Genomic DNA, 18654 nt, shown 5'->3' on the forward strand with positions numbered 1-18654 from the left:
TGTAGGCTGCTGATGACAAAACTGATCTCATGAATACTCTTTATCTCAGGTCTGTTGCCTTCCTGAAGTACGTTGAAAAGCTGGTATTGTTTTTCAGGCCAAAGAAGAGGCCAGCTTGTCACCAATGTAAATTTGATCTTTTAATCAGAAGTTTCCAAAGTGTGTCACATAATCAGTTCCTTGAGTTATCAATCTGAGCAGAGCATGATGGGACATGTCAGAGATGTTTGGGCATCTACCAAGAATTTCTCCAGGTGGTTCCCTTAAAGAACATAAGCCCGTTTTATCTTGAGCAGAAATTAAATGATAAACTTCCGGAAGTATCGCAGCTATTTCACTGGCAGCTCAGTGCTCCATGGAAGATATGGAATTCTTAAATGTATGTTAACATCTTGATACAAATCTAAAGCTGAAATTGTAGTGTTGGTTTGTACACAACAGCCTCACCAAACACTTTCATACCTAATTTTGACTGAAATATGGCAGTTTCACCACTTTCTGAAGGAAGGCAACTGGCTATTACTCCATACAGAAAAGTAAATTAATTTGTTTATAAAAAAGGAAATGCATTTTAACTGTGTCCTAAAATGCCATATATGGGGTGACGGTGACATATTAAGTTAAGTCACTGGCTCATATAAGACACGTAACCCCAAGTCCAGAATTAAATTATTTGTCACCAAACAGAATCGACTGTGACTGGCACTCCAACGTGCTGACAAATAATTGACTCAAGTATTAACCAATGAGGGAGAGTTTCCATTGACAGGGAATCCCTCACCTCCTCATGCAGTAGGGCCCTGTTACTCAAATCATGGTTGAATGCCAATATCTGCTAGATTTCCCACCCTACCTGGAAGTCAGGTGTGAAGACAGTCTGACCAGTCGGTATTGTCCAGTTTCGCTCAGTTCATTACCTGGAAGAAAAGAAAACCAGGGCTGCACTTGGATTTCAGGGTATTTCACTGATTGAAATACCTGGGCTGTGTGCGAATCAGCACACTGGCCTAGTATTGAGTATACAAGTTGTATATTCAGTAGTAGGCAAGGTTGCCGATTTGGACACGGTCCTGCAGTCTGCTTGAACCAGCTGCACAGGGTGTGCAGTCCTCCAGTCATATGGTTGTACAACTCGGATAATTGGCTGCAGCCTGAAAAGAAGCAGCTGGCTGCATATGCTCCGATAGCGGTGAGTGACATTCCCCCCCATCTCTAGTGAATGGGGGATGAACATACAACTGTATAAGAAATAAAAAGGAAAATGCTTTCTCAATGCCAAACTCCAGGGCCCGGATGGTTTTTCCTCTGATTGGCCAACATGACAATTATTCAGTTCTGTGGTGATGAAGACGCATTTCATTCAAAACAGGAAATGTGAGCTTTTTTACTGCTTGCATTTCCTCATGAGCCTTCAGAACGTATGGGTGACTGCTGATATAAGTAGAATTCTACTACCAAATCCTTTTGTACCCAACTGCAATTTCAGATTCACTGGACTGGTTGTCTCTTTTACCTGTTAACAGAGAGAGAATTTCAAATCCAACAAAATGAAACATAATCCAGTCGAGTCCTATAATATTTCCAATTTATGGCATATTAGATATTTCTTAGAGTTTCCAATCAAGCATTATTTACTGAATAGAGTAAGCAACAATGATATGAAGCTATAAATGAGACAAAGACAATAACTAGTTTGTCTCCACCACAAGAGCTGTAAGGATTTAAACTTGTATTTAAATGGTTATTCTCCAGTGGACACTACAGGCACTCCAACGGCAGTCAAGCAACAAATTGTTTAAATGCATGTCTTTGAGCCAGTGGTCCTCACTCCTGGTTCTGGCGAGCCGCAGGCTCTGCTGGTTTTCACCATCATTGATCAGCAGGCGGAGGACTAAAGTACAATGCGAGAAAACAAGCGGAGAGAAACTGATGGCCCTATGCATGAGGATTCTGTATTCCATTAAATTGGCCAAGAACTTCTTGGGGTGTTTCACAAAGCAGCATTACTCTGTTAGCTGGATAACTGCGCCGAGTAAAACCTGTATTTTTTACAGTCTCTGGTAAAACCCGGAACAGGTCGTTTTACTTCAGTTCATGTTCCAGATTTGAGAGGGTTCCGAGCTTTACTCAGTGCAGATATCCAGCTAACGCAATAATTCTGCTTTGTGAAACAGGTCCCCGATCAGAGAACCAACCAATGAAATATTGTAGCCTTGATAGTGAACATTTCGTACACATTTTAAAACCCATGGCTATCGGTTTTCTTTTTTAAAAATTTATTATACAAAATATACATGAGCTGTACATGGTAGCTAGTCAGCTATGTCTAAACATTAAACTTAATAAGGTACTACTGCCGAATAAAAGCTTCATTACAAGCTTAACGTTAACAAGAAGACAGGTGCCTTACGAGCTAGTCGCCTAAGTCGCGCCATTTTTTAAAAGCGAATGGTTGAAAGGTCCCTTCTGGAATCGAATATGCCGTGCCTGATGATTATTTTTGTGTCTATCAAGCTATTTCAACTGATGGCATAACGTGTAAATTCATTCAAAGTGATAAAATTGCACAAGGTTTAAAACCCAATTTATAAAGTATTTATAAATTATTTTTTAAATCAGGCAATGTTTAGGATTACTGTGCGGTGCCGTAAGACCCATATAGCTTCCCTGTAGTAAGCTGGCTACCGAGCAGCTGCTGACACTTTTTGTTGGGAGGCGGGTAACCGTTTGAATTCTTGAGTGACGGGCGAATATTTTGGTATTAGTGGTTATAGAACGCGGGGAGCCCAGTAGAAGGCGGGTTCTGGAGGTTTGATACAACTTTTTTGTTTTTGTAAAGTCACGATAAAACATTGTAACTGATAGAAATACAAATGTCAGCGATCGCCAGGGGTGGCGACTTAGCAAGGTAGCTAACCCGTTAGCAGCAGAACAAGCCAGCCAGTTGGCGAACGTTTGCAGAGCGTTGCGGTGCGATGAGAAGTGAACCAGGGTCGATGTTACCTCATCGCGGGTGGTAGATCTTCGTCAAACTAGAGTTTTCCCCCACAAACACGTATCTTTGGAACTTTCTGGCTGGCTGATCCCCGTACAAAATAGACCACGGATAGCCATTTAAAGAGAACAGGGGAAGTTGTCCGGACAGCGAGCTCAGGTCCCAAGTTCTAAAACAACTTTGCAAAAGTTTATGAACCGTGGTAAATCGGCCAAATAGGGGATTTCATGCCGGTCCATGTGCTTATTTGGATAGTTAGCGTGTCTGAAAGAGTTAGCTAGCAACCCAGCTAGCTTTCAAACTTTGCAGCGCTAGCTAAGACCGATACCGCTATTAGCAACCTTGCTGTATCAGACCTGCAGAACATTGGGAACAGCAGCAATGGAAGAAAATGATAACATGGAGTATTTTTACCAGCAAGTTTTGCAGAAGGACGTGGCTCGGCGACTACAGGTTGGCCAAGATCTCATTGACTTCCTCAACGATCCGCAAAGATCGCCCGATGTGGAGCAGGACAAATCCCGTCTAGATAAAACTATGGACGAGCTAACGGGATGGGTGAATTCAAGCAATTACAAGGCAAGTGCTCCTTGGATATCTGGTATTGCTTGCTAAGTTAGCTATCATGCTTGCTTGATGTTTCTTCTTGGTCAATGTTTTGTCATCGATATTGGATCATTAATGAAGTGTGATCTGCCCAGCTTGTTATATTTTATAGTTCTATTGACCCATATGTATTTGACTGTAGTGATGTTAGATGTACTTGCACCTCGCAGATTTTTATTTGGAGGTGTTCCTGTGGTCAAAATGTCCTAAGCAGTATGCTAACGCAGCTAGGTCGCTACGTGCAAGTTAGCAACATGGCATTATGCCGGTCATTGTGGGGGGACTGGCGAAAGTGAGTTTACTGCAGTAATCTTAAAAAACAAACGTTAGATACACTGTTAGCCCTTAACCTGTTCACGGTGACGTGTTTTTATTTTTTATTAAGCCTCCAACATCTAGCAGAGAAATCAACAGACAGATACTTCTTTCTAAGCAGTATTTCAGTCTTCATAAGCTAGTCTTAATGAACAAAGCTAACGTTTGCTATCGATAACTACACCGCGCCAGCAAAACAGTCCTTGAGTCAAACATTGACCGTGGATTTGTGTATTAATTACATGCATACTTTAAGGAAAATGTATAGTATTTTTGTTTAAATATGTTTGTAATACGAAGTGTTGGTAAACGTCCTTTGTCATCAGTATGTATTTTGGCTATTTATCCTTATAAGAAACGGTACTTCACGGTTGCCAGAGCGTAATTATCGACCTGAGGATGGGGGATGGGACCCGTTATTGTTTCAAATCGGTCTCTATTTCACATTTTTTCTTTTCTCTATATCAGAACAGAGTGTGAATATTATCTAACATAGTTGGCTAACAAAACAGTTTATGTAAGCTGCATATCTGTGTTTAGAACATGTTCATATTGAGGTGCATGCTGCTCAATAACTTTTTGTAAGTAAATTCTTGAGTGGGTTTGAAGTGCATTGATTTAGAGTAATGCTATTTGGTTGGCAAGCAAAGTACGTTTTTGTTGAAATGATTTATTCAACTGGGCATGTACAAACGAAACTGGGGGGAGGGACCTTTTAGCTACCCTAAACTAAACTGCATACAGACTGTTGGAATAATATATTTTACAGTGTTTTAGTCATTGAACATACCTATGTTCCTTACGTTAATGATTAAATGAAGAGTACGGAGAATGTATACAAAGAAGGTGGAATAACACTGTGATGAAGGCAGTGTGCTGAAACCAGAGAATCTTTGATTAAAAAAGGTTGGGAGTGGATGATTGATGGATGTGGTTACTGAAGTTGTGTGGGGAACGGGGATGATCACTTCTATTTACGGTATAATAAAGCCACTTTAAATAAATAAATAAATAAATAAATAAACAAACAAACAAACAAACAAAATATGAAAACCAGGAGAAACAACTGGCTGTGTGGTGGGTGAGCTGGTTTTTGGCAAATGGCGAAAAGCACAGGGTGGGTTTGACCGAGCTGTGCCGCGGGTGAAGGGGATGATTGTGGTCGGAAAGGTGAATACCAGAGGCACGGTTTGCCTTGTGATGCGGGAACGGCTGAGACGATGATGTCACCTGCAGGATGCGCAGGCTGTCTCGGAGGACTGCTCCTGCTGCGTAAGGCTGTGTGAGATCAGGGGGAGGGGCAGTGTGCCTGGGGACGCCCACCCTTTCTCAGCTGGGTCGCCGTGACTCCCAGGCCTGGCGTGATGCAATGGTGTAATTCCTGTGTTCGGCAGGGCAGCTGAGTCTCATCACAAAAAATTGAGAGACGTGTGTGTCTCTGTCTGTGTGCGTGTGTGTGTATGAGAGAGAGAGCATTGCTGTGTGTCAGAAGGCTTGTCATTTGAACCACCATTGTATTAACAGTTAATCATACTCATGATTGATTTCTTATTCCCAAAAACTACAACCCACTGATCTATTAAAATGAAAATATTGAACACATACTTAATACTGAGCTTTGACTTGCAGTTATTGAACACCTCCAAGTGCTTTCATTCAAACATTTCCCCCTGTCTTTCTTATTTGAATGAGTTCATGTTTTTGAGGGTAGCGCTCAGTCGATGCTCTGCTCCTGAGTCACTCTGTCCGGCAGGGGAGGGGGTGGGGGCAGCGACAGGGAGGGGGGATGGGGATGGGGGTGGGGTAGCAGGGCACATTTCTGCCTTGATGGCAGTTTGCAGAAGGCAGACTGCCTGTGCTGTTCACTCCTCTGGCTGTGGATGAAATAAAGGGCCAGGGATGACTGAAAGCTTGTTGGTGTGGAAGAGCGGAGAGAGCGCTTCCGCTCACAGTAAAGCCATGGCTCCAGAACCTGCTGCCCGGCCGGCCCCCTTTGTAGAGAGATTAGCCTACATCACCACCAACTGCGGCGGTATCACCATTACATTTTTATTTCATTCCCAATGTCCCTCCTTATCGGTCCACAGACTATTTTTGTTGCACTGTGGCCTCGTGTGTGCGGTGTCTTACAGCTGAGAGCAGAGGATCGAAGCATGCACATCACTTAACCTGGGTTAGCATGGTGGTTGCTATTTATTTGGCTGGATCTCATTGTCAGTCCCCGTCTTGAAAGCATTTTGGCCGGGCCCGTCCACCATGTTTGCACTCGCCCAGCTTCAGCTATATCTACCTGGCCTATAGCTATGTGTAATGGGTGTGGTGTGGTAAATAATGTAGGCTAACTCACAAATTTTAGGTGGTTTGATGAAAATAACTAGTAAAGACTCTCACAAGAACAGGATGGACCCACTCACCTGTGCAACTGTGCACCATTGGCGCTGTGGCAACCTAAGTACTGTGCCAATCAAATACCCAGAAACCCAGGAAAAGAATGTGCTTTCATCAGTACCAATCAGAAACAAAGGAGATTGTCTGCCTCGTGATGTAGGCCTGATAGTTTGATAAATGCCCAGACCATTGGCTGCATTGGTTATGCTATGTAGAGGCTGTAGTCTGTGGAATACTGATGAAAATTAGGCTAGCTGTTGGCATCCTGGCCTATCCCTGAGGTCTCATTTTGATACCAGTTAGAAGATAGCATTTGGCTTTTATTTTGCTGAGAGCCAGCCAGAACAGAAATGAGTGGGCAGGTCTACCTTGTTTAGTGCCTGTTGCTTGAGTTCTGAATTGCTGCTTGATTGATATTAATTCAGCTGTATGTTTTAGACATGCTTCATGGAGCCACGTTTGCAAACGAAACCATTTTAATCCCCCAGTGGAGACTTGGACCACTGCTGGAATGAAATGGCAGCTACAACAACGCTCTGTCGTTGCTTTATTTAGAAAGTCAGCTTTGTAAAGGCTGTGCACCGAATCACCTCTGACGCAAACCTGCTCACGAGCCAGTGACTAGTTTCCATATTACCCGCCACACAGTGTATTTCAGAGGAGCTGGTACCGACTGAAGGAGAGGCTCAGTTCAAAAGAACTTAGAATTTCGAACTTAAAACATGAGGATGTTTTGATGTTTCAGTTGCTTTGAATCAGGGTTAAGTTGTTATTCTGTTAGTTTTTTTTTGATTGAATTTATTTTCATGCTGCCCAATTTCAAATGAGCCACCAGTTGTAAACAAATGCCATGCTGTCTTGCGGAATGCATATTGGACATAAATCTGACAGAAGGAACGCATGCGTTGGAAGTATGATTTCTGATTCCGGTCCAGGGACCAACCTGTCACATCAGAAACAAGATGTGTGAACTAGCATGTCTTTCCGGTACGCCACTGACTGAAAACATTGATTTGTCATTGCTCCCCACTCCCAGTGAGGAGCTTAGAGCTGAATTGTAGGTGTGTACTGTGTACACACAGCAAACGGGTTTCTCGCTTGGGAAGCACACGGTCATCACGAGACTGTTCCTTCCCTAGAACATCAGGTTCTGTGCGATCCTGGCTCACTGAATGAACAGGTTGTATACAGTGTACAGTGCACATGCTTAATTTATTCTTCTGTTCGAGTTATTGATATGTGAGTGTTGAGGAGTTCTCTGAACAGCACTGAGCGCACGGGCCATGCTCAGCTGTGTCTCACTGAGGCTGTGCTGGCTCTGCGCTCGGGCACAGGCACTGTTGGGTCCGCCTGTGGTGCTGGGCAATCCTCCTAACCTTGGTCGCTTTGTTAAAAATATTCAAACAGGTCTGGGATGCTTCCTCTGGGACACTTGCTGTGTATCTTCCAGTGAGGTCTCATTGGGCCTAATCTGTCCCCAGAATTCAAGTCATTTTGTGAAATGCCCACCCCACAATACTGTGACACTGCATTTGGGATTTTATTTTATATGGACCTGGAGAGGAGGCAGGGTGACCCTCAGACTCCGCCCTGCCCTTGTGCTGCAGGCGGCAGATGCTTCCCCCTCAGGCCGCAGTCATGAATTATTCATGAGGAAAATCTCTCCTCTGCCATTGTCGCACCAGGTCTGACTGCAGGGTGGAGCTGGAGCTTGCGTTTTTGAAATTGAAGCGCGTGTTTGTTTGTTTTTTTGTTTGCACATGCCTTCATTGAGTGCGGGACAAAAGACCATGTGAAGAGGCAAAAGAAGTCTGGTTGGGTTTAGGGTTTGATGGGAGCTTGGCGATGTACGTAGTGAGGAGCCTGTAGAATGAGAGCTCCAGCTGTAGGCTCCACTTTCTCACTACGGCCTTCTCCTCCTTTTTGAACAGTGGAGGACCAAATGCCTGGATCAGGGATACTGTCTTCTCGGCCCCCATTTTATTTTCCTTGGCTTTTGCAGGTTGGATTATAGGGGCTGAAGTGGAAATGGCTCTTTGCCCTGGTATCGTGTGCATACAGTGCTGCAGATGCATGCGCTACTGCAGTGGCCATAAATATTGTATCCGTCTCACACCGAGTCGCTTTGAATGTTTCAGTAGAAAGAAGGTGGCTTCACATTTTTAACTAACAGTTCCTCCCTGCGCCGTCTGGGTCCTTTCCTGTTCTTACTTCTGCTCAACTCCAGGTTTTATTTATCTGATCATCTTCCAGTTTCAATCATAATTAAAACTATAGCTTCAGTTCCATTACACTTCACTTCCAGAGGCACCAGCAACGTAAAATGAAGGCTCGTGCAATTCAGAATTACTTTACCATCTTATCTCTCAGAGGTATTTAGAGAATCTAAGCAAAATATACATTAACCATGCTTCCATATGCTTTTGCAGAGTTATGATTTATGTTTATGTTTTGGAGCAAATTTTCTGTGAGGTCATGATGGTGATTTGTGTCAATCATTCTCTTCTCTCTGTGGAAATGTCCTTCTTACCCTTATCTTGCACAGAGAGGGGCTGAAGTTGCTTGTCTAACTATTGTGTCACAAAGAACATCTTGGGTTCCTCAGTAACACGTGCAGTGCATGGCCTTGGGTTTGTGTGATTACCATGGTGGTTATCCACACTCCCAGCACATATGGCCTGCAGCCCCCTCCCTGTGTCATTGCCCCGGGCAGCCTGCAGCCCCCTCCCACCCCCTCTGGACCCCCGCCTACAGGTGACCCGTAACTGGACCGGGTCCAGGTCCCGGTAGAAAGGTCCATATGGTGCTCTGGTCTGCAGGTCCTGAGGAGTGTGCGATTAGTGTGGCTGCAGCCAGTGGGGATATCTGCATACAGAGGCATTGTAAGATGCTCTGGGAACTGGGATGTGTGTGAGTGAGTATCTGTTTTTTACCCAGCATTGTATGAGCAGCCCTGTTTGAAGTTTTAATGTTTCTAAGTTTCTGATGATCCAATTTGATGCTCCGTGTTGTCCCTGAGTTTCTGGACACTAGGGATTATGTAAACAGAAAAGAAAGAATCTGAAAGAAGAAAGATGTGTGCAGCAGTAGTAATGTGTGTGTAGTGACTTGTGCAGCAGTAGTAATGCTGTAGTAATGTGTGTTTACTGACCTGTGCAGCTGTAGTAATGTGTGTGCAGTGACCTGTGCAGCGGTAGTAATGTGTGTGCAGTGACCTGTGCAGTGGTAGTAATGTGTGTGTGTAGTGACCTGTGCAGCAGTAGTAATGTGTGAGCAGTGATCTGGGCAGCAGTAGTAGTGCTGTAGTAACATGTGTGCAGTGATCTGTGCAGCAGTAGTAGTGCTGTAATAACATGTGTGCAGTGATCTGTGCAGCAGTAGTAATGCTGTAGTAACGTGTGAGCAGTGGTCTTGGCAGTAGTAGTAATGCTGTAGTAATGTGTGAGCAGTGATCTGTGCAGCAGTAGTAATGCTGTAGTAATGTGTGAGCAGTGATCTGTGCAGCAGTAGTAATGCTGTAGTAATGTGTGAGCAGTGATCTGTGCAGCAGTAGTAATGCTGCAGGTGAGAAGAGAGAGACCGTGTGGGAAAGAGAGGGATGGAGAGAGGTGTTTGGTGAAACTCATGAGAAATGAAAGTGAGAAATGGGAAGAATGGCTGGAGTGGAGAGATGAGAGAGAGGGAAAGAGACGGGGGTGGGGTGATCTGCGTGGTCCACTGTAATCTCCTGTGTGGAAGACTGCTGAGGACTGCTGGCGGCCACAAGAGCATGATGAAGACCCAACCTGTCAGATCTGCACCTGCCACGCCTCCTCTACGCCTCCCTGAGCACGGATCCACTTTTCATGGCTAGGAGAAGCTGTCGAGTTGCAGTCCTCCTGCCATTTTGGTATTGTGGTACCCAGGTTGACCATCTCTGCTTTAAACTTGTTTCTTTTGTTATTGTTTATTTTTTGAGGGTGGGGGGCTCGCTCCGGGATCAGCATGCTTTTCCATCGCACATTCTTGCTTTGCTGACTCGTGTCAGTCCAGTCCGCTGATGTTCAGTCCAGACCCTGGCATATTTAGCTCCCTATTTATAATACACCCCTTTGCCTCGATGCATTACTGTCATCTCTCCATACAACTCCGTAAATCAGGAGAAGACTGCCTTTCGTATTCTGCTTGTGCTGCTATTGTTAGGTTTGAGTTTTTGTTTGGTGGTCATGGGTGAAGTACACCCATCTCTCCTCTTCTCGTTTCTCTTGCCCTTGAGGAGGGACCACTGTAGGGAACGTGCACACTGTCCCAGGCCCTGCTTCCCCTGGCTTTTCTAAAATTGGTAATGCGTGTGGGAACCCTCCTCCTCATTGGCGACCTGATATTTTTACGGTATGTCTTCGGAATGCTGAGCTTTGTCCGACATTGCCAAAAACAACTGGCGAGAGAGGAGCCGGCCAGATTCTGTCCTTTTTTAGGGTTCCTCTGCTGCTCGGGAATTCTTGTAAAAGTGCCGAGCGCTGGAAACATGGTTCAGCACATCTGCAGGGAGGGGAAATTCAGACGGTGTTACACACCTGTCAGGGTGGTTATTGTTCTGTGCTCAGTCCCCAGGGGAAGGCAGGGTGAAGTTTTGGCAAAAGCTCATTTAAGCTGGAGGTATACATAGCTGAAGAACGCATTTTTCACAACCTTTGGAACTTTGACCAGCAGAGAAGAATGAAAAATGAAACTAAATACGGCGGTTGGTTTATTGAACGTGCAATTCATTGAACCAGTGAGTTTGCGAGCACTTTACCTTGAAAGTCCTCGCTCTGGAACCGTTTCTGACGTCACGCTGACTCACAGACACGGACGCTCACGTGCACACTCAGACACTTTTGTGGCTTCTGAGGACATGGAGGGCCAGCGGTGATTTAACAGTATTTGAAAGCGCATGGGAGCTGTTTGGAGGGCGGGCCCAAGGCTGGCTCGGGCACACGCGTCCCGGTTGCGTAATGGATGCCCCTCCCAGACGCTGGCGGTTTGCTGAACGCTGTGGCCCCTGCAGGGCTCCAGCGGGGTCGGCGTGCGCTCAGGGCCTGGAGGATGTGTTGTGCCATGCTTCCTGCAAACACCGCAGCGCGGGCTGATGGCTCGTGGCTGGGCGTGGCAGCGTGGGGGAGAGACAGGCCAAAGACTCTATTACCTAATCACGTCTGGCCTCGTCAACTGTGAGGGTGTTAGTGGATGTTATTGGAAAAAATGACCTAAACAGTGACTTAAGATGATAAATCCTGGCACCGGTCTGTTTTGTATCATTGGGCTTCAGCCCCTGACTAACATCTAGGATTTGTTTTTGGAATGCTTGTTTTGTCCTTGGTTGGGCTGATCATGGAGGGTCGCAGTGTCTGCAGGTATTTGTGGATTCCTTTCAGTCATTCCATGGAGGGAAACCCACCTGGCTAATGCAGAGGTATTCCGCTCCTTGTCCTGTACACTCCAGTATAGCCTGCGCTATAAGTCGATGCTCCTCTTCTACGCAGTCTTTTATGTTTCGTTGCGTTAGAGGAAGCAGCTCTCTGAGACACAGTGCGGTCCTTCAACATGTGGATTGCATTGTGATAACGGCTACTCCATAATGAACGGGCATCGGGTCTGGAAAGTTGGTGGAACTTTGTTAGCTTTTAATTAAAGCTCAGGACTGTGATGGCTGCTTACTCTGTGAGCCCAGAATTAGGCTCTGTAATTAGGAGGAAGAATGAGCGAAGAAGACTGTATCAATTATGTTGTATTCCGATGGCAGTCTTATAAACGCAGCTCAGCAGCGGCACCACAGGTGTGCTACGTAATTCGAGAGGAACTGCCAGTTCGAGCCTCTTTAGAATCCGTTGAAAATCTGTATAAAGGGCTCTTAATAATCTCCCGCAGGGTGCAGGACAACAGCTGACACCCTTTTCACAGTGCTCTGATGGCATTAGCAGCTGGGAAGCTAACTTTTAGCTCATTGCCAATGATTACCACAGTAGCAGAATTATAACCCTAGAGGGGGTCTAGTACTGGTTTTCTGTTTTTCTGCTGGAGAACCAGTGTTTTGCTATCTGGAGACCCACTTTGCGGTTTGTGGGTTCTTTGCACAAACCGTGCTGCGCAGGCCGGTGTCCCGTTTCGCTCATGGGAGTGGCCGCAGAGATACCGCACCCCTGGGGTTATGCTGCACCAGCAGGAGAGGACTGCGCCAGCCAAGGTCACTGCTGGACCTCAGCTGCGTCGCTGCCAACAGCGGGTTTAGAATCCTGGCTGCGCTGTCCCACAGAGTCTCCGCCCACATCTCCGCATTGAGAGTCCTTTTAACTCCAGTCCTCCAATCCTGTAGACGCTTCCTGGAACCCAGCCCCTTTGCGTCCGCCTGACTCCGCCTACCTTATTCTGAGATGTGCAGAGTTGTGGGAGAACCTGCAGGGGCAGGGCGGGGCTGTTGAAACACTATCCCCTGCCTGTAGCCAGGCCTGCCTGCATTAACCCTGTCCTCTCCAGTGGCAGAGGAGCTCTGGGCTTCTTCAGAAAGGCCTGGCCAGGGAAAGTGCCTGTCCAGCTGTAAGTGAGGCCCTCACTGATACGGCTCTGGGGCGGAGCTGTCTGAGAACCTGGCCTGTAACCATGGTTTCTGTCCTCCACCTACAGAAGAAATTAGGTTGGTTTCTAAAAACATAGACAGACGGACAGAGACAGACAGGGACAGACAGGGTCAGACACATCTAGCTTTGCTCCTTGCTTGAAAGCCTGGTAGTGGAAGCCCTGGAGCCCGCATTCCCCCTGAACTCCGCTTCTCTTTGTTCTTATCAGCTCATTGTCTAATGGGCTTACTGCTGTGCTGGTAGCTGACACATTTTAACATTCTACTCCTCCGCATTTCAGTGCTGTGCTGAGGCAGTGATTTTTGAGTGAAATTGAATGTTCTCAGAGAGCCGTTCCCATGTCTCAGGCTTTCCTGGAAGGTGGACACGGGAGAGCGCGAGCGGTGTGTCGGGGGCCAGACAGAATGGCTGATTTATTTTTGCTCTATTACCGTCCAGACTCGACAGTGCTCTCCTGTCTGCACGAGCGAGCCCCTGTTCTTCCCTCGGTGAAATTTAAACCCTCCTCACGCCCACGCCCCACAGATCTGCGCCCTTAATCCAGGGCGGTATTGACAACCCTCTAAGTGCCCCAGAAATCTTTTGGACTCATCTGTACCCTTGATGTATTTTGCTTTAAGTGCTGCATTTTAAGTTTCAAGTTGCATAGTGCACATTCAGAACAACGCCTACTCATCACAGTATGACCTTTAACCTGGAAATAATGTGCATGTGTGATTGTGAGGTGATGGCGGTTTGATCATTAAATTTGGTCGAAATGCAGTAAATGAAACTAACTTTTTGTTGAACCAGCGACTGTGATTTTTGGGGGCATATAGATGGTAAGGATGGTGATTTTGAATTGTTTCACGGATGGAGTGATCGCATAATACGCTTGATTCCAAATCGATTGCTTGCGCAGGGAATAATCTATTTTTAGGAGGCATCTTGGCCGGGTAGCACTACCGGATAGAAAATGCATACGTGCGTAACAAAGCACATGAATACCCAAGTTTCTCCATCGCAATAAAGTCTTAATGCTTAGCCTATTGCGTCAATAAACACAAACGATCAACGTGTCATGATACAAAGAATGTAATTCTCAAATATTGCACCCCCGCAATACCAATATACAGTGGCTTTGCTGAATAGTCAAATCTGATTGGCTGGGACGTATGCATTCTTTTTACATATACGCTGGGCTATGAAGTGGCTGCAAAAGTCACCATTCTAAATTAATGCAAAGCGGTCTGATTCAATAAATAAACTGGAAATTTGTAAGCGCTAATAAGCCAACAGTTACAATATCATACTTTCCACGGCTTGTCTGCTTGAAGAGAGTTGATATAGGCTACTAGCTATAGCTTGACTGTTTATAGGTTAGCCTCTGTTTTGAATATAATTCAATAGTCTGCTAGCTAGCTATTCATCAACACACTTGCTGTAAGACCATTGCTAGAGGGACTAAAATGACACATTCTTTACTAAGTGGTATGGGATATTTCCTGGAATACGCTACTTAAGGAACATTTCCATTGCAGTGGAAGTGGAATTGCAGAGGAAGCTTGAAACGCGTGTTTTGATTATAATTGTGCTTTTTGTCTGTTGGCTGTTGAATAAGCAGGATAATGGCTGGGGGGCTGGGCTTTATGCAGTTTAAATAGCCAATGCGGAAGTAGTACATTTTTTTAATGTCAACTGATTTTAAAAAAACATCCATTATAGAGAGGCATTTCAGTCAGTATTAGTGATGTTCTCTGTGTCCAATTGAAAATGAATTGTGTGTTTTTTTCTCTTAGCATTTGACCTGTCTCAAATCCCTCCACTCCTTGTCCTACAGGTGGCGCTGCTGGGAATAGACATTGTTGGAGCTTTTGTGGATCGCTTGGCAGAGCGCTTCAGAGGCTATATAGGAACAGGTAGGCCATGTCCATTTTGCCATCGTCTTGGAGTCTCCAGGCTGTTGTTCCTAAAGGGGCATTCCACCCAAATATAAAATAAAGCTATATTTCCACTTACCTGGTGTGCTATCTGTCCATCCAGACAGTTCTGATGAGATTCGGTGAGTTCTCGTTAATGTCAAAGTCTTGTTTTTCTTCTTTTTTGATTATTCAAAAAAATACCAGCTATTGCTGACCTTCTCATTGTTTGATTTGTGTGTTGCTGAACCAGCACCTTCTGATAATAGATAAATATATATAGTTGTTGTTGTTTTTTATTGTCAAAAAATCGACTCATGGAGTAGAGATTGCAGATCCCTCATGATGATTGCCAATCCCTAGATGTATCATTGATCTGGACAACCCTAGTGGAAATGTAGCTTTAGTTGTTATTTTTTCTTGGGTGAACTGCCCTTTTAAGTTCACTGCAGTCAGCCAGATGCAAAATGGCATCATTGACCGACTGTGTTCTGTAGGGAAAATGCTGGAGTTAAATAATGTAGGACACATGTTTGTTTACTGAGAATTTCTCATTTTCATATTAGTTTGCATTAGGCTATATGGGCCTGTGTGTCATTGGATAGAGGTTGAGGTCAGTTCAGGTAGATGTAACGTCTGTGTGTTTTAACGACAGTGTGGTATAGTGGATAAGGAGGTGGTCTTGTAACCTAAAGGTTGCAGGTTCAATTCCGGGGTAGGACACTGCCATCGTACCCTTGAGCAAAGTACTTAACCTGCATTGCTTCAGTGTATATCCAAGTGTATAATTGGTAGCAATGTAAATGCTATGTAACAAGTTGTGCAATCGCTCTGAATAACAGTATCTGCGAAATGCCTGTAATGTAATGTAATGAGTCTGCATTTAAAGGTTTTCTGTCCAGTTGAATGGGTGTTTTGGTGGAGTGGGTGGGCTGGCCTGAATTGTGCTCTTCCTGTCCCGCCTCCTTGGCAGTTGGGCACGCCTCTTTGTAGCACTCCTGAATGGGTAGGGGTGCCCTTACCTGGGCATCCTGAATGTCCTTCATTATAGCCCCGCCCCTCTGCAGTCTGCAGGCATTGTCCTGGGACTGAACCCAGATAAAGTACTCTGCTCTGAATCCCTCTGTTAGATTCCTTTTCCTTTCCTATATTTAGAGCCTTAATCGCCCTGCGCTCGACCCTGGGTCTCCCTGGCACGTTTTGGGGGTGAGCCTGCGTGATGCGTTTGGGAGAAGAGTGGCGGCGGTGGCTGTGACTCTGCAGCCGAGGGGTTAAATAAATGAACGGCGTCGGGGCGCCCGCGCGGCGACTCGGCCCCAGCTGTCGCTCACAGGGTCGCGTCGGAGCGGCGCGGGGAGAAGCGCGGCGCTGACGGCTAGGAGCTCTGTTATTTATGGAGCTTTGCAGAGGGCCGGTGTGTAAGGGCGGAGGGCAGAGGGCTCTTGTGTAATGCATTGTGCCAGAAGGGGTGTGCGTGTGTCGCTGGTCGTCACGGTCCCCGTTGACAGGACGATGGCCTGTGCTGCGTCTGCCTGTCCTCTCCTCCTACAGACTGGTGGCATGCAGCTGGAATGTTCCAGGGGGTGTGTGTGTTTGTGTGCGTGTGCGCTTTTGTGCACGTGTGTCTGTATGTGTGCGTGTGAGAGCGTGCATATTTGTGCACATGTGTTTGTGTACATGTGTGTCTGTATGTGTGCGTGTGCGTGTGAGAGCGTGCATGTTTGTGCACGTGCACGTGTGTGTGTGTTTGTGTATGCGTGCGCTCTGTTAAAGTATCTGCAGTAAAAGCACCAGCAGATCAGATCGGTGACGTCATCACTCTGCTGCCGGAGGTCATGGTGCAGGCGGTGAGATGAGTGTCCCCCCACGCTGCCTGTGTTTCAGTGAGTGGGTGAATGAAGGGTTTGCTGAAGGCAGGAACGGGCTGTGCTGAGCAGGCCGGGCCGTGTGGCCGTGTGCGCAGTCCGCCTCGCTGTCTGGGCTGTGTTTTACGCTGACGGCGCAGACGTGGTTCGCGGGAGAGCTCGTCTGGCACGTGCTGTCTGGTTCAGATCCTGCGGCCGGGCGGCGGAGTGCGTGTTTTAAAAGGAGAAAGAGACGGTCAGGGGGCCGTTTCCTGCACCTGGGAGATCAGCCATCTGCAGTGTGGGGACAAACGGCACGGGAGCTGCTCTAATGAGGAAGAGGAAGGGGAAGGGGAAGGCTGGCAGCATGGGCCACCTGTTGTCAGGCTGCCTCTGACAGTCGCCCCCGCGCCTCTCTCCTGAACGGTCGCACCTGTGTGTCTGATCTGGGGCGAGCGGACATTTGCACCCCTGACTCCGCTCCCTGGGGTGGAGGCGGTGTCTCCCGCAGTTAGGCTGCCGGGACCCGAGCCTGAAACGTGCTTCTGTGATAGCCGCACCTGTGGTTCTGGCGTGCTTAGCTGCGTGTTCAGCTCCTGTGTTCTGCTGGAGGGGACACTCACCACTCAGTCAGCCCTGTAGCCTGTGGGCTGGTCTCAGTCAGCCCTGTAGCCTGTGGGCTGGTCTCAGTCAGCCCTGTAGCCTGTGGGCTGGTCTCAGTCAGCCCTGTAGGTTGTGGGCTGGTCTCAGTCAGCCCTGTAGGTTGTGGGCTGGTCTCAGTCAGCCCTGTAGCCTGTGGGCTGGTCTCAGTCAGCCCTGTATGTTGTGGGCTGGTCTCAGTCAGCCCTGTATGTTGTGGGCTGGTCTCAGTCAGCCCTGTAGCCTGTGGGCTGGTCTCAGTCAGCCCTGTAGCCTGTGGGCTGGTCTCAGTCAGCCCTGTAGCCTGTGGGCTGGTCTCAGTCAGCCCTGTAGCCTGTGGGCTGGTCTCAGTCAGCTCTGTAGCCTGTGGGCTGGTCTCAGTCAGCCCTGTAGGTTGTGGGCTGGTCTCAGTCAGCCCTGTATGTTGTGGGCTGGTCTCAGTCAGCCCTGTAGCCTGTGGGCTGGTCTCAGTCAGCCCTGTAGCCTGTGGGCTGGTCTCAGTCAGCCCTGTAGCCTGTGGGCTGGTCTCAGTCAGCCCTGTAGCCTGTGGGCTGGTCTCAGTCAGCCCTGTAGGTTGTGGGCTGGTCTCAGTCAGCCCTGTAGGTTGTGGGCTGGTCTCAGTCAGCCCTGTAGCCTGTGGGCTGGTCTCAGTCAGCCCTGTATGTTGTGGGCTGGTCTCAGTCAGCCCTGTATGTTGTGGGCTGGTCTCAGTCAGCCCTGTAGCCTGTGGGCTGGTCTCAGTCAGCCCTGTAGCCTGTGGGCTGGTCTCAGTCAGCCCTGTATGTTGTGGGCTGGTCTCAGTCAGCCCTGTATGTTGTGGGCTGGTCTCAGTCAGCCCTGTATGTTGTGGGCTGGTCTCAGTCAGCCCTGTAGGTTGTGGGCTGGTCTCAGTCAGCCCTGTATGTTGTGGGCTGGTCTCAGTCAGCCCTGTAGATTGTGGGCTGGTCTCAGTCAGCCCTGTATGTTGTGGGCTGGTCTCAGTCAGCCCTGTAGCCTGTGGGCTGGTCTCAGTCAGCCCTGTAGGTTGTGGGCTGGTCTCAGTCAGCCCTGTATGTTGTGGGCTGGTCTCAGTCAGCCCTGTAGCCTGTGGGCTGGTCTCAGTCAGCCCTGTAGGTTGTGGGCTGGTCTCAGTCAGCCCTGTAGCCTGTGGGCTGGTCTCAGTCAGCCCTGTAGCCTGTGGGCTGGTCTCAGTCAGCCCTGTAGGTTGTGGGCTGGTCTCAGTCAGCCCTGTATGTTGTGGGCTGGTCTCAGTCAGCCCTGTATGTTGTGAGCTGGTCTCAGTCAGCCCTGTAGGTTGTGGGCTGGTCTCAGTCAGCCCTGTATGTTGTGGGCTGGTCTCAGTCAGCCCTGTAGGTTGTGGGCTGGTCTCAGTC

General features: G+C 47.4%; 1 protein-coding gene across 4 annotated transcripts in view; it reads left to right on the top strand.

Moving 5' to 3' along the window:
- The first annotated feature begins 2667 nt into the window (after positions 1 to 2667).
- The window catches only part of clasp2 (cytoplasmic linker associated protein 2), a 76939-nt gene continuing 60952 nt past the window's right edge, over positions 2668 to 18654 (top strand). For all 4 annotated transcript variants that reach the window (XM_035428803.1, XM_035428805.1, XM_035428806.1 and 1 more), the window contains exons 1-2: positions 2668 to 3574; positions 14720 to 14798. In XM_035428803.1, the coding sequence (XP_035284694.1) occupies positions 3377 to 3574; positions 14720 to 14798 (277 nt within the window). In that variant the 5' untranslated portion in view covers positions 2668 to 3376. The remainder of the gene's footprint in view (positions 3575 to 14719; positions 14799 to 18654) is intronic.

Source organism: Anguilla anguilla, chromosome 8 (assembly GCF_013347855.1).
Source record: "Anguilla anguilla isolate fAngAng1 chromosome 8, fAngAng1.pri, whole genome shotgun sequence".
Taxonomy (NCBI): Eukaryota; Metazoa; Chordata; class Actinopteri; order Anguilliformes; family Anguillidae; genus Anguilla; species Anguilla anguilla.